The sequence below is a fragment of the Tachyglossus aculeatus genome, chromosome 2, assembly GCF_015852505.1.
Source record: "Tachyglossus aculeatus isolate mTacAcu1 chromosome 2, mTacAcu1.pri, whole genome shotgun sequence".
NCBI classification, from domain to species: Eukaryota; Metazoa; Chordata; class Mammalia; order Monotremata; family Tachyglossidae; genus Tachyglossus; species Tachyglossus aculeatus.
Window position 1 is genome coordinate 175,587,398 of NC_052067.1, and position 14,495 is coordinate 175,601,892.

At 48.7% G+C, this 14,495-nt stretch overlaps 1 gene segment (V, D, J or C); it reads right to left on the reverse strand.

Annotated features, from left to right (window-relative positions):
* Positions 1-11,724: 11,724 nt before the first annotated feature.
* LOC119945454 lies at positions 11,725-12,721 on the reverse strand. The segment is given in 2 exon segments: positions 11,725-12,386; positions 12,510-12,721. Coding segments are annotated over 2 exon segments (408 nt in total).
* Positions 12,722-14,495: the final 1,774 nt, after the last annotated feature.

A 14,495-nucleotide genomic window follows, 5' to 3' on the forward strand; every position in this document is an offset into this window, starting at 1 on the left:
GATACAACCTTGGCTTCACAGAATCCGTCCTCTCCTGGTTCTCCTCTTATCTCTCAGGCTGTTCGTTCTCAGTCTCCTTCACGGGCTTCTCCTCCCCGTCCCATCCCCTCACTGTAGGGGTTCCTCAAGGGTCATTTCTTGGTCCGCTTCTGTTCTCCATCTATACTCACTCACTTGATGAACTCATTCATTCCCATGGCTTCAACTATCATCCCTACACCGATGACACCCAAATTTACATCCCCTCCCCTGTTCTCTCTCCCTCCCTCCAGGCTCGCAACTCCTCCTGCCTTCAGGACATCTCCATCTATGTACAGTGCTCTGTACACAGTAAGCGCTCAATAAATACGATTGATGATGATGATCTGGATGTCTGCCCACCATCTAAAACTCAATATGTCCAAGACTGAGCTCCTTATCTTCCCTCCCTAACTCTGTCCTCTCCCTGACTCTCCCATCACTGTAGACGGCACTACCATCCTTTCCGTCTCACAAGCCCGCAACCTCGGTGTCATCCTAGACTCCGCTCTCTCATTCACCCCTCACATCCAATCCATCACCAAAACCTGCTGGTCTCACCTCCACAACATTGCCAAGATCCACCCTTTCCTCTCCATCCAAATCGCTACCTTGCTGGTTCAATCTCTCATCCTATCCCGACTGGATTGCTGCATCAGCCTCCTCTCTGATCTCCCATTCTCCTGTCTCTCCCCACTTCAGCCTATACTTCATACTGCTGACCAGATTATCTTTCTACAGAAATGCTCTGGGCATGTCATTCCCCTTCTCAAAAATCTTCAGGGGTTGCCTGTCAACCTACGAATCAAGCAAAAACTCCTCACTCTCGGCTTTAAGGCTCTCCATCACCTCACCGCCCCCCCTCCCACCTCACCTCCCTTCTCTCCTTCTCCAGCCCAGCCTGCACCCTCTGCTCCTCTGCTGCTAACCTCCTCACTGGGCCTCGTTCTCGCCTGTCCCGCTGTCGACCCCCGGCCCACGTCCTTCCCCTGGCCTGAAATGCCCTCCCTCCACACATCCGCCAAAGTAGCTCTCTTCCTCCCTTCAAAGCCCTACTGAGAGCTCACCTCCTCCAAGAGGCCTTCCCAGACTGAGCCCCCTTTTTTCTCTCCTCCTCCCCATCCCCCCTCTGCCCTACCTCCTTCCCCTTCCCACAGCACTTACATATATTTGTACATATTTATTACTTTATTTATTTTACTTGTATGGATTTACTACTCTATTTCATTAATAATGTGCATATAGCTATGATTCTATTTATTCTGATGGTTTTGACACCTGTTTACATGCTTTGTTTTGTTGTCTGTCACCCCCTTCTAGACTTTAAGCCCATTGTTGGGTAGTGACCATCTCTATATGTTGCCGACCTGTACTTCCCAAGCACTTAGTACAGTGCTCTGCACACAGTAAGTGTTCAGTAAATAGGATTGAATGAATACAAGGTAATCAGGTTGTCCCACATGGGGCTTACAGTCTTCATCCCCATTTTACAGATGAGGTAACTGAGACACAGAGAGTTGAGTGACTTGCCCAAAGTCACACATCTGATAGTGGTGTTACCAGGATTAGGACCCATGACCTCTGATGCCCAAGTCCGTGGTCATTCCACTAAGCAAAGCTGCTTCTCTGAATCTGAACTCCCTCCTCCTGCAGTGTTCTCACCAGTGTGAAGTCCCTTGCAGGCTCTTCTTGGTAGCCTCGAAGCTGCTTCCTGATCCCCCCCACCCCCTTCATGGCCAGACCCTCCATCACCCAGGGATCGGGGCTGCCCCTCAGGCCAGGGGTTAGGAATCCCCAGGACCTGGGATGGATCCTGGGGCTGTGGCTGGGGAAATGCCTTGAGGATTTGGCAGGTCTTAAAGCTGATCTGACCCAGGAATGGCAAGAGAAAGTGGTGCAGCCAGAGACCCTGGGGGTGGGGAACTAGGGAGGGGACAGAGGAGAGTTTTGTCATACCAAGAGGTAGGGTCTCGATATGAGGTGGGTCCTGGGAAAGGAAGAGGAGTGTGGGGGTGTCAGGGAGGGGGTTCATTCATTCAATCGTATTATTGAGTGCTTATTGTGTGCAGAGCACTATAATAAGCGCTCAGGAGAGTACAACATAACAACAAGCAGACACAAGCAGACAACAAGCAGAGAAGCAGCGTGGCTCAGTGGAAAGAGCCCGGGCTTTGGAGTCAGAGGTCATGGGTTCGAATCCCGCCTCTGCCACATGTCTGCTGTGTGACCTTGGGCAAGTCACTTCACTTCTCTGACCCTCAGTTACCTTATCTGGAAAATGGGGATGATTACTGTGAGCCCCACATGGGACAACCTGATCACCTTGTATCCCCCCCCCGGTGCTTAGAACAGTGCTTTGCACATAGTAAGCGCTTAACAAATGCCGTCATTATTATTATTATTCAGTGCCCACAACGAGTTTACAATCTAGAGGGGGAGACAGCCATTAATTCATTCAATCGTATTTACTGAGCGCTTACTGTGTGCAAGTCACTATACTGAACTATACTAAACTATACTAAACCCCTGTGGAAATACAATATAACAACAAAGAGACAGCTGATTGGCTCAAAGAAGGCATTAGGGCACCTGAGGTAGACGGTGGGTCTCTGTTGGGGAGAGAATCAGGACAAGGATGGCAGTGAGGGGGAGAGAGGAGAAAATTCCCACACAGGGAGTGGGCAGGTGGCTGGCAAGGATGGGACTGATGGTGGTTACTCACAACCAGGGTTGGGGTGAGGCAGTGATGCCCATAGGAAACCGATGCAAGAGGTCATCCTAGACTAAGCCCCACTTTTCCTCATCTCCCACTCCCTTTTGCATCACCCTGACTTGCTCCCTTTCCTCTTCCCCCTTCCCCTCCCAGCCTCACAGCATTTATACATATATCTGTAATTTTATTTATTTGTATTTCTGCCTGTCTCCTTCACTCTAGACTGTGAGCTCATTGTGGACAGGGACTGTCACTCTTTATTATTGTATTTTTCATTCCCAAGCTCTTCACTCCCAGTGCTCTGTTCCCAGTAAGCACTTAATAAATACGATTGAATGAATGAATGAATGAATGAATGTCATTTTCGTGGCTGTCCTCATCATTATCATCATGATTGACATCATTACTTGTCTTCGTTACTGCAGTAGATCAGGTTCGACTGTGTCTTCTCCCCGGAACTGTCCTTCAGCTGGTCTCAGAAACCAGGGTGTCCTGCCTTTGTCCAGCGAGTCAGAGTCTGAGTCAGGTCTGTGGGTCTTCAGCCCCCTCCCGGCCTCCTGCTTCCTGCCCTGGGCCAGGGGAGGTTTGTGCACTGGGCGGAGGGAATGCTGCAGCACTGTGGTTACACTGCTCGCACAGATATACAGCGATGACTGGTTCATGTCTGCAGAAGCCAGGGTCAGGGGGAAGAGTTCCTGCTTTTCCCGAGAGACCGAATATCCCTGTGGGATATCTCCTTGCTCAGTAGAACCTTGGAACCTGGAGAAATGGATGAGTCGCAGCCCCTGCCCCGGGTCCTGCCGATACCAGTACATGGCCTCGTGGGCCATGTTCTGTGCACAGTTCAGCATCACCTCTGCCTCCAACCGGACCAACCGGTATCTGGGAGTCTGGGTGACTCCGGCATCCACGGGGCCTGTGGGAGAAGGAGAGAGAAATCAGGAGGCAGAGGCCAGGGGGCCAGACGCTGCCAGGGAAAGGGCTGGAGCTGGGGAGGGCCAGCCCAGCTGGGGGATTTCCCATCTGCGCCCAGGACTCACCTGCTCCCAGGACACAAATGACCACCAACCACACTGGCTCAGGGACCATGGTGGAGTTGGGGCTGAACTAGGCTGTCTCCCAAATTGAGGCACTTAAGTTTAGATTTTCAGTGGTTTGGGTTGGCTAGGTTTGTGTTGTGATGTCACTGATACTGCTTTTTGGCACCACCCCTGGGGGAATGGCAGTCGGGGGTGAGCCCGGAGACCCTCTTCCCACGATTCTGATCCCGCTCCGGGTTTTTTTTTCGTGTGTGTTCACTTCACTATTTCTAAGGGAACTGGCTCCTCCTGCAGTTTTTCACGGCCCCTGGGAGCATAGGGATGGGGTCACGGGGCGGCCTGGGAAGGATTTGGGGGAATCAATCAATCAATCGTATTTACTGAGTGCTTACTGTATGCAGAGCACTATACTAAGCGCCTGTTGGGGGAAGAGTTGGGAGTTTGAAACGACTGGGTGGAGAAGCAGCGTGGCTTAGTGAAAAGAGGATCAGAGGATGTAGGTACTAATCCTAACTCCGCCATTTGTCTGCTATGTGACTTTGGGCACGCCACTTAACTTCTCTTTGCCTCAGTTACTTCATCTGTAAAATGGGGATTAAGACTGTGAGCCCCATGGGGCAACCTGATTACCTTGTATCTACCCCAGCGCTTAGAACAGTGCTTGGCACATAGTAAGCGCTTAACAAATACCATTTAAAAAAAGCCTGCCAAGTGTCATATTGCCCCCTCCTGGCTGAGGCCTGTGACCCTGCTGAGATGGAGAAGGAGCAGCAGTAGCAGCTGGGAGGGCAGAGCATTGTCAGCACGGGTTGGAGGAAATTAAAGACTAGATCCATGGGCAAGTGGAAGGAAGAGATGGTCTCTTACTGGATCAGAGGGAGAACTAGAGTGCGGAGGCTGCAGGTGAGAGAGAATAAGCAAGAATCAGGAAAGAAGGAGGGATTGGTTCAGTGTAGCCAGGAGGGGAACCGGAGTTGATGTTGGGTCTTTGGGAAGCAGCATGGCCTAGTAGACAGAGCACAGGTCTGGGAATCAGAAGAGCTGGGTTCTAATCCTGCCTCTGCCACTTGTCTGTGGTGGATCTTATGCAAGTCACACCATCCCTTGCCTCAGTTTCACATCTGGAAAATGGGAATTAAATCCTACTTAGACAATGAGCTTCATGTTGATGATCTTGTATCTATCCCAGTGCTTAATTCAGAATTTGGCATTTACTAAGCACTTAATAAGTAGCATTATTGTTATTATTAACATTTTTGGAGGGAGAATCAGGACAGGGATGGAAACAAGGGGAAGAGAGGTGAAAGTTCCCGCACAGGGAGAGGGTGGGAGTCTGGCAACGATGGAACTGATGGTGATTTTTCAGGACCCATGGTTGAGGTATGGATCAGCCACATCTCATGGTTGTTGTCATCTTCATCCGTGATATTGTTGTGTCGGTTGTTCTTATTGTTGACAGTTAGGTATGACTTTTCTGCTCCTACCCTGCCCTGCAGCTGGTCTCGGGGACAAGGATGTCCAGCCCTTGTCCAACAAGTCGGAGGCTGAGGAAGGTCTGTGGGCCTTCAGCCCCCTCCCAGCCTCCTGCTTCCTACCCCAAGCTGGGGGAGGTTTGTGCACAGAGCGGAGGGGACGCTGCAGTGCTGTCGTTACACTGCTCATGCAGAAATACAGCAACGACTGGCTCATGCCCGCAGAATCTAGGGTCAAGGGGAAGAATGCCTTCTCCTTCCAAGAAACCGAATATCCTTGCTGGATGTCTCCCTCCTGGGTATGGCCTTTTGTCTGGGAGAAATGGATCAGCTGCAGCCCCAGCCCCGGGTCCTGCCAGTACCAGTACATGAAGTCGTGGTCCTTGTTCTGTGCACAGCTCAGCATCACCGTCCCTCTCCGGAACATCATTCATTCATTCATTCATTCAATCGTCTTTATTGAGCACTTACTGTGAGCAGAACACTGTACTAAGCACTTGGGAAGTACAAGTTGGCAACATATAGAGACGGTCCCTACCCAACAGCGGGCTCACAGTCTAGAAGGGGGAGACAGACAACAAAACATATTAACAAAATAAAATAAATAGAATATATACAAGTAAAATAAATAGAGTAATAAATATGTACAAACATATATATATATATATATATATACAGGTACTGTGGAGAGGGGAAGGAGGTAAGTCGGGGGGATGAGGACTGGGAGGAGGGGGAGAGGAAGGAGCGGGCTCAGTCTGGGAAGGCCTCCTGAAAGAGGTGATAAATCAGGTATCGGGGGGTCTGGGTGACTCTGACATCTGCAACTTCAGCATCGGCAGGACCTATGTGGGAAGGGACAGAAAGCAGGAGGCAAGGGCCCGGGGACAGATGCTGCCAGGGAAAGGCCTGGATCTGGTGCCCGGTCAGCCTAGTCAGGGGATTTCCCATCTGCGCCCAAGACTTACCTGCTCCCAGGACAGAAAGGGCCACCAACTACACTGGCCCGAGGTCCATAGCGCGGTCATGGCTGGACTGGGGTATCTTCTGAATGTACAGTGTGGGGGTGGAGCTATGGCCTCACAGAAACCCTGGGTGTGGCTACACCTCTCTGTCTGTCTCTGTGTTGTTTGTTGAAGATGACTGTGTCATTTACCTGAAACCTGGGGCCCCCTCGGTTGAGAGTTGGGCTCATTTGTCAGGGCTGAGGGGAGACCCTTTTCTTGGGGGGCAAGATCCCTGACATGTGACAACTTTGGTTGCTTCTTGGTGTTTACATGCCCCAAAGCTGTGTGCACTATTCTCTCTGCTCTGCTGCTAAAGAGTTGTTGAGCCTCTGGGCAACTGTTCATTGTAGGATGGAATCAACCATGGGGCCATTTAGAAATCTCTCCCCTCCGCGTTGCAAGCAAACCATAATGGTTCTGGGTGGTGGTAATAATTATGATCGCGATCACCATGATGGTGGTGTTGTGGTGGTAATCATATTTGTTGCTTACTGCGTGCAGCCCACTGTAGTTAGCACAGGGAAAGAACTCAAAGCTGGGAATTACACACCATCCCTAATCATCAGGGAAGTTCTGACATAAAAAATAAAAGAGAGGACACAAGGAGAATTGAGACCAACACTAGATGGTAATTGTTAATTGTTAGTGTGGAATGACCAGAGGCAGATCTTGTTAATAAGAGGCTCCCATGTCTACAGTAAGTTAAAAGCAGAAGCAGCACAGATGAGAAAAGTGAGGAGCCCTTATCCTCAGGACTGTCCTGATCAACCTGTCATTCCTGAAAGTCCTTGCAATGACCCCTGCCCGCCCTAGGGATTGGGTCACTAATCTTAGACCTGAACTCCCCATGGCAATCTCTGCCTTTTTATGGTATTTTTTAAGTGTTCACAATGTGCCAGGCACTTTACTAAGAACTGAAGTACAACTTAATCGAGTTGGATACTGTCCATGTCTCAAAAGGGGCACACAGTCTTAATCCCCTTTTCACAGAGGAGGTAACTGAGGCAAAGAGAAGTTAAGTGACTTGCCCAAGATCACAAAGCAGACCAGGATTAGAACCCCGATCCTCTTGACTTCCAGGCCCGTGTTCTATCATCCACTAGGCCATACTGCTTCCTCTACTGCTTTTCTTAGCTCTAGTTGTAAAATGACCCAATCTGGCACAGGAGCCCTGTGATTGGTCACTCACTCTGGCTCCCAACTGGTGACCTCATCACAGACCATCTGTCTTCCGGACCCTCTCATAAAGTTGCCCCAACTAGCCACTCTTTTTAGACTGTAATCCCGTTGTGGGCAGGGATTGTCTCTGTTTACTGCTGAATTGCACTTTCCAAGTACTTAGTACAGTGCTCTGTACACAGCAAGTGCTCAATAACTACAATTGAATGAATACGAGTCACTCCAACAGCCAGTCTATCAATAGTTTTTCTTGAGCACTTTTTCTTGAGCACTTCCCCTGTGTAGGGCTTTGTGCTAAGAGCTTGAGAGCGTACCTTAGCATACAGTGTGGCCTAGTGGAAAGAGTACAGGACTGGGAGTCAGAGGAACTGGGTGCTAATCCCAGATCTGCCCGACTGCTGTGTGATTTCGGGCAAGTCACTTAACTTCTCTGGGTCTCAGTATCCTTAACTGCAAAATGAGGATTGAATACCTGTTCTCCCTTCCACTAAGAATGTAAGTCCCATGAGGGACAGGGACTGTGTCCAATCTTATTAACTTGTATCTACAATACCGCTTAGAACAGGGCTTGACATAGCTTACAGTCTACAGAGGGAGACAAGCTTTAAAATAAATTACAGATAGAGGAAATAGGAATGTACAAGGATATGTACATCATCATCATCATCAATCATATTTATTGAGCGCTTACTATGTGCAGAGCACTGTACTAAGCGCTTGGGAAGTACAAAAGTCCTTTGGGGCTCGAGTGAGTAACAAAGTGCTAAAGGAGGACCCAGCCAAGGGCATAATCAATGCAGAGGGGAGGGCAGATAGGGGAAATGAGGGCTTAGTCAGAGGGGGCCTCCTGGAGGAGATGTGATTTTAGGAAGGAATCGTTAACTGAACTTCACTTATACTGGTGTTGTCTTCGACTTTGAAGCGTGTCTGTGTGCATTCATGAATGGGAAACAGCATGGCCTAGTGGATAGAGTACGGTCCTGGAAGTCAGAAGGAACTGGGTTCTAATCCTGACTCTGCCACTTGTCTGCTGTGTGACTTTGGGCAAGTCACTTCACTTCTCTGTACCTCAGTCACCTCATATGTAAAATGGGGATTAAGGTTCTGAGCCCCATGTGGGACTATGTCCAACCTTATTATCTTGTATGTACCCCAGTGCTTAGAACAGTGCTTGACACATAGTAAGCACTGAACAAATACCACCATTATCATCATTCATTCAATCATATTTATTGAGCGCTTACTGTGTGCTGAGCACTGTACTAAGCACTTGGGAAGTACAAGTTGGCAACATATAGAGATGGTTCCTACTCAACAGTAGGCTCACAGTCTAAAAGGGGGAGACAGACAAAACAGAACAAAACATATTAACAAAATAAAATAAATAGAATAAATACGTACAAATAAAATAAATAAACAAATGGAGTAATAAATATGTACATTCCCCAGTGGCTTCTTCCCCACTGCTTTCAAGCATGGTCATGTTTCCCCTACCCTAAAAAACCCTTCCATTGACCATATGGTTCCCTCCAGTTATTACCCCATCTCCCTTCTACCATTCCTCTCCCATCTCTTTGACTGAATTGTCTACACCTACTGTCTCCACTTCCTCTCCTCCAATTGTCTCATTGGCACTCTCCAATCTGGCTTCTACTCCCTTTAGTCCACAGAAACTGCTTCTCTCAAAGGTTACCAATGATTTTCATCTTGTCAAAACCAATGGCCTCAACTCTATTGTAATCTTTCTTGACCTCTCAGCTGCCTTCAACACTGTCGACCATCCCCTTCTCCTGGAAACATTATCCAGGATGGTGGTGTTGTCTACAGTAATGGGAAAATCAAGGGGAGGACAGGATTTGGAAGGGAAGATAAGGAGTTCTGTTTTGGACATGTTAAGTTTGAGGTGTCTGCAGGACATCCAAATAGAGAAGTCCTGAAGGCAGGAGGAAATACCTGGAAACATCCCCTCCTACCTCACCTCTCCCCTCCTACCTCACCTCCCCCCCCCCCACCTCCCTTTTCTCCTTCTATAGTCTAGCCCACACACTCCACTTCTCAGCCGCTAACTTCCTCACTGTGCCTCATTCTCACCTGTCCCGCTGTCGACCCCTGGCCCCCATCCTGTCTCTGGCCTGGAATGCCCTCCCTCCATACATCCGCCAAGCTAGCTCTCTTCCTCCTTTCAAAGCCCTACTGAGAGCTCACCTCCTCCAGGAGGCCTTCCCAGACTGAGCCCCCTCCTTCCTCTCCCCCTCCTCCCCCTCCCCATTCCCCTGCCTTACCTCCTTCCCCTCCCCACAGCGCCTGTACATATGTATATATGTTTGTACATATTTATTACTCTACTTATTTATTTAACTTGTACATATTTATTCTATTTATTTTATTTGGTTTATATGTTTTGTTTTGTTGTCTGTCTCCCCCTTCTAGACTGTAAGCCCGCTGTTGGGTAGGGACCATCTCTTTATGTTGCCAACTTGTACTTCCCAAGTGCTTAATACAGTGCTCTGCACATAGTAAGCGCTCAGTAAATACGATTGAATGAATGAATGAATGAATCCGCCAAACTAGCCCTCTTCCTCCCTTCAAAGCCCTACTGAGATCTTACCTCCTCCAGGAGGCCTTCCCAGACTGAGCCCCCCTTTTTGTCTCCTCCTCCCCTCCCCATCATCCCCCCTCCCTCTGCCCTACCCCCTTCCCCTCCCCACAACACTTGTGTACATTTGTACACATTTATTACTTTATTTTATTAATGATGCATATATAGCTGTAATTCTATTTATTCTGATGGCACTGACACCCATCTACTTGTTTTGTTTTGTTTTCTGTCTCCCCCTTCTAGACTGTGAGCCCATTGTTGGGTAGGGACCATCTTTATATGTTGCCGATTTGTACTTCCCAAGCTCTTAGTACAGTGCTCTGCACACAGTAAGCATTCAATAAATACAATTGAATGAATGAATTATCCAATCTTGTCTTCACTGACCCTGTCCTCTCCTGGTTCTTCTTCTATCTCTCTGACCACTCCTTCTCAGTCTCTTTCTTGGGCTCCTCCTCCACTTCTCACCCCATAACTGTGGGAGTCCATCAAGGCTCTATTCTGGGTCCCCTTCTATACTCCATCTACACCCACTCCCTTGGTGAACTCATTCAGTCCCATGGTTCATCTACCACCTTTTTGCAGATGATTCCCAAATCTGTATTTCCCTGCCTGATCTCCCTCCTTTTCTATAAGCCTGCATTTCCTCCTGCCTTCAGGACTTCTCTATTTGGATGTCCTGCAGCCATCTCAAACTTAACATGTCCAAAACAGAACTCCTTATCTTCCCTTCCAAATCCTGTCCTCCCCCAATTTTCCCATCACTGTAGACAGCATCACCATCCTTCTTGCTTCACAGGCCCGCAACCTTAGCATTATCCTTGACTCATCTCTCTCATTTAACTTACACATTTAGTCTATCCTTAAATCCTGTCAGTACAGCTTTGTCAATATCACTAAAATCCACCCTTTCCTCTCCATCCAAACTGCTACCATGTTAATCCAGGCACTTATCCTATCCCACATTGATTACTACATCAGCTTACTTGCTGACTTCCCTGCCTTCTGACTCTCCCGACTCTAGTCCATACTTCATTCTGCTGCCCGGATCTTTCCCTACGAAACCACTCAGTCCATGTTTCCCCACTTCTCAGGAACTTCTGGTGGTTGCCCATCCACCTCTACCTACAACAGAAACTCCCTGCCATCCACTTTAAAGAATTCCATCACCTTGCCTGCTCCTCCTTGCCTCACTGCCCTCCTACAACAACCCAGACCACACACTTCACTCCTCTATTGCTAACTTACTGATTGTACTTCCATCCCATCTATCTTGCCACTGGCCTCTCATTAATGTCCTGTCTCTGACCAGGAATGTCCTCCCTCTTCCTATTTGACAGACAATCACTCTTCCCAAAAGCACATCTCCTCCAAAAGGTCTTCCCCGACTAAACCCTCATTTCCTTTTCTCCCACTCACTTTTGCGTTGCCCTTGAACTTGGGTTTTCACCCTTTATTCACCCCTGCCACAACCCCAGAGCACTTATATACATATTTGCTATTTATTTCTAGTAATGTCTGTCTCCCCCTCTAGACTGTAAGCTCGTTGTGGACAGAGATCAGGTCTACCAACTCTGTTGTACTGTACTCTCCCAGGCATTTAGCTCTGCACACATTAAGCACTCAATAAATTTCGTTCATTTATTGATTGATTAGCATAGGTGTGACAAGCACTCCAGGCAGATTCCACCAGGGGGAAACCAATCAGTGGAAGGGGCAAGAGGTGTGGCTGGTACAAAAGTGGATTTTTTGGAAGAATCTGAAAAAACAGAGTTGCCCAGAACTCATTAACTGTTGAGGGAGTTGTAGATGAACAAACTGCACCCCTATTGTCTATCCACATGCAGGACAGAGCTCAGAAACTAGTAAGAGCTTTAGTGACCATCACAGGGACCCCAACAACAATTACATTTGGGCTTTCAATCTCTTGCTTGTGGAGGAAGTCACTAGTCTTTCCCCAGGGCACCCTGAAGTTGTCACATTTCTCAAGCCAACATCGTCCTCAGCTCCCAGGTTTCCTACACTGTTTTTGCCCTAGGAGGAAGTGAGACTGCACTGCTGTGGATAAGCTGCTCGCACAGAAATACGAAGCCGTGTCTCCCACCACTGCCTTGGTGATGGAAAAGGTGGAGGAGGAACCCTCTGAGCGAAAGGCTGAGAATCGAGGATCTTTTATCCCTGACTTGTCTACGGCATCATTATTCTGGAAATAAATGAGGAAGTTCAGCTCCTGTCCAGGAAGTTGTTGGTACCAGTAAAGATAACTGTGGCCTTTTTCTGGCTCACAGCTCAGCACGACGTTCTGTCCCTGCCCAGTGACCAGTTGTCTGGGGGTCTGGGAAACTCCAGCATCCACGGGGCCTGCGGGGGAAGGAGACAGAAAGTAGGAGGCAGTGCCCAGGGGCCAGACGCTGCCAGAGGGAGGGCTGGAGCTGGGGGTGGGCCAGCCCAGGCTGGGATTTCCCATCTGCACCCAGGACTCACCTGCTACCAGGAGAAAAATAGCCACCAACAGCACTGGCCCGGAGCACATGGTGGGGAAAGGTAAGTGATGCAGTCAAGGATGTAGCCACTTTTGGGGGAAGAGTTAAATGTAGAAAAGGGAAGAGCTAAAAGCTGTTCAAAGATCATACTGCCCCCTCCTGATAGAGAAGTGGAGGCATCTGCTGAGTTGGAGGGGGAGAGTGATGAGTTTGTGGGGATTGGGGGACTGTGCAAGGGACAGAAGTTACAGAGCTGGAGGATGGGGACATGAGAGACAAGAGATGGTTTCTAAAGAGGAATGGGAGAAATGGAATGTGGAGTTGAACGGAGCCTTGTGGATCACACTGAGGAAGGGGGCAATTGGGAGCATCTAGATGATAATAATAATAATGATGGTATTTGTTAAGTGCTTACTATGTGCCAAGCACTGTTCTAAGTACTGGGGGTAGGGGGGAATACAAGGTAATCAGGTTGTCCCACGTGGGGCTCACAGTCTTAATCCCCATTTTACAGATGAGGGAACTAAGGCACAGAGAACTTAAGTGACTTGCCCCAAGTCACACAGCTGACAAGTGGCGAAGCCGGGATTAGAACCCATGATTTCTGACTCCCAAGCCCGTGCTCTTTCCACTGAGCCATGCTGCTTATTATCCAGATGGCCTGAGTGGTTCCATTCAATTCAGTGGTATTTATTGGGTGCTTTCTGTAATAATAATAATAATAATGGCATTTATTAAGCACTTACTATGTGCAAAGCACTGTTCTAAGTGCTGGGGTAGATACAAGGTAATCAAGTTGTCCCATGTGGGCTCACAGACTTAATCCCCATTTTCCAGATAAGGTAACTGAGGCCCAGAGAAGTGAAGTGGCTTGCCCAAAGTCACACAGCTGACAAGTGATGGAGTGGGATTAGAACCCATGACCTCTGACTCCCAAACCTGGGCTCTTTCCACTGAGCCATGCTGCTTTCTGTAGTGCTAAGCATTGGAGTAGATATGAATTAATCAGGTTGGACACAGTCCCTGTCATCATCATCATCATCATCATCAATCGTATTTATTGAGCGCTTACTATGTGCAGAGCACTGTACTAAGCACTTGGGAAGTACAAATTGGCAACATATAGAGACAGTCCCTACCCAACAGTGGGCTCACAGTCTAAAAGGGGGAGACAGAGAACAAAACCAAACATACCAACAAAATAAAATAAATAGAATAGATATGTACAAGTAAAATAAATAAATAAATAGAGTAATAAATATGTACAAACATATATGCATATATACAGGTGCTGTGGGGAAGGGAAGAAGGTAAGATGGGGGGATGGAGAGGGAGACGAGGGGGAGAGGAAGGAAGGGGCTCAGTCTGGGAAGGTCTCCTGGAGGAGGTGAGCTCTCAGTAGGGCCTTGAAGGGAGGAAGAGAGCTAGCTTGGCAGATGGGCAGAGGGAGGGCATTCCAGGCCCGGGGGATGACGTGGTCCGGGGGTCGAGGACTGGACAGGCGAGAACGAGGTACGGTGAGGAGATTAGCGGCGGAGGAGCGGAGGGTGCGGGCTGGGCTGTAGAAGGAGAGAAGGGAGGTGAGGTAGGAGGGGGCGAGGTGATGGACAGCCTTGAAGCCAGGGTGAGGAGTTTCTGCCTGATGCGCAGATTGATTGGTAGCCACTAGAGATTTTTGAGGAGGGGAGTAATATGCCCAGAGTGTTTCTGGACAAAGATAATCCGGGCAGCAGTATGAAGTATGGATTGAAGTGGAGAGAGACACGAGGATGGGAGATCAGAGAGAAGGCTGATGCAGTAGTCCAGATGGGATAGGATGAGAGCTTGAATGAGCAGGGTAGCGGTTGGGATGGAGAGGAAAGGGCAGATCTTGGCAATGTAGCGGAGCTGAGACCGGCAGGTTTTGGTGACGGCTTGGATGTGAGGGGTGAATGAGAGAGCGGAGTCGAGGATGACACCAAGGTTTCGGGCTTGTGAGATGGGAAGG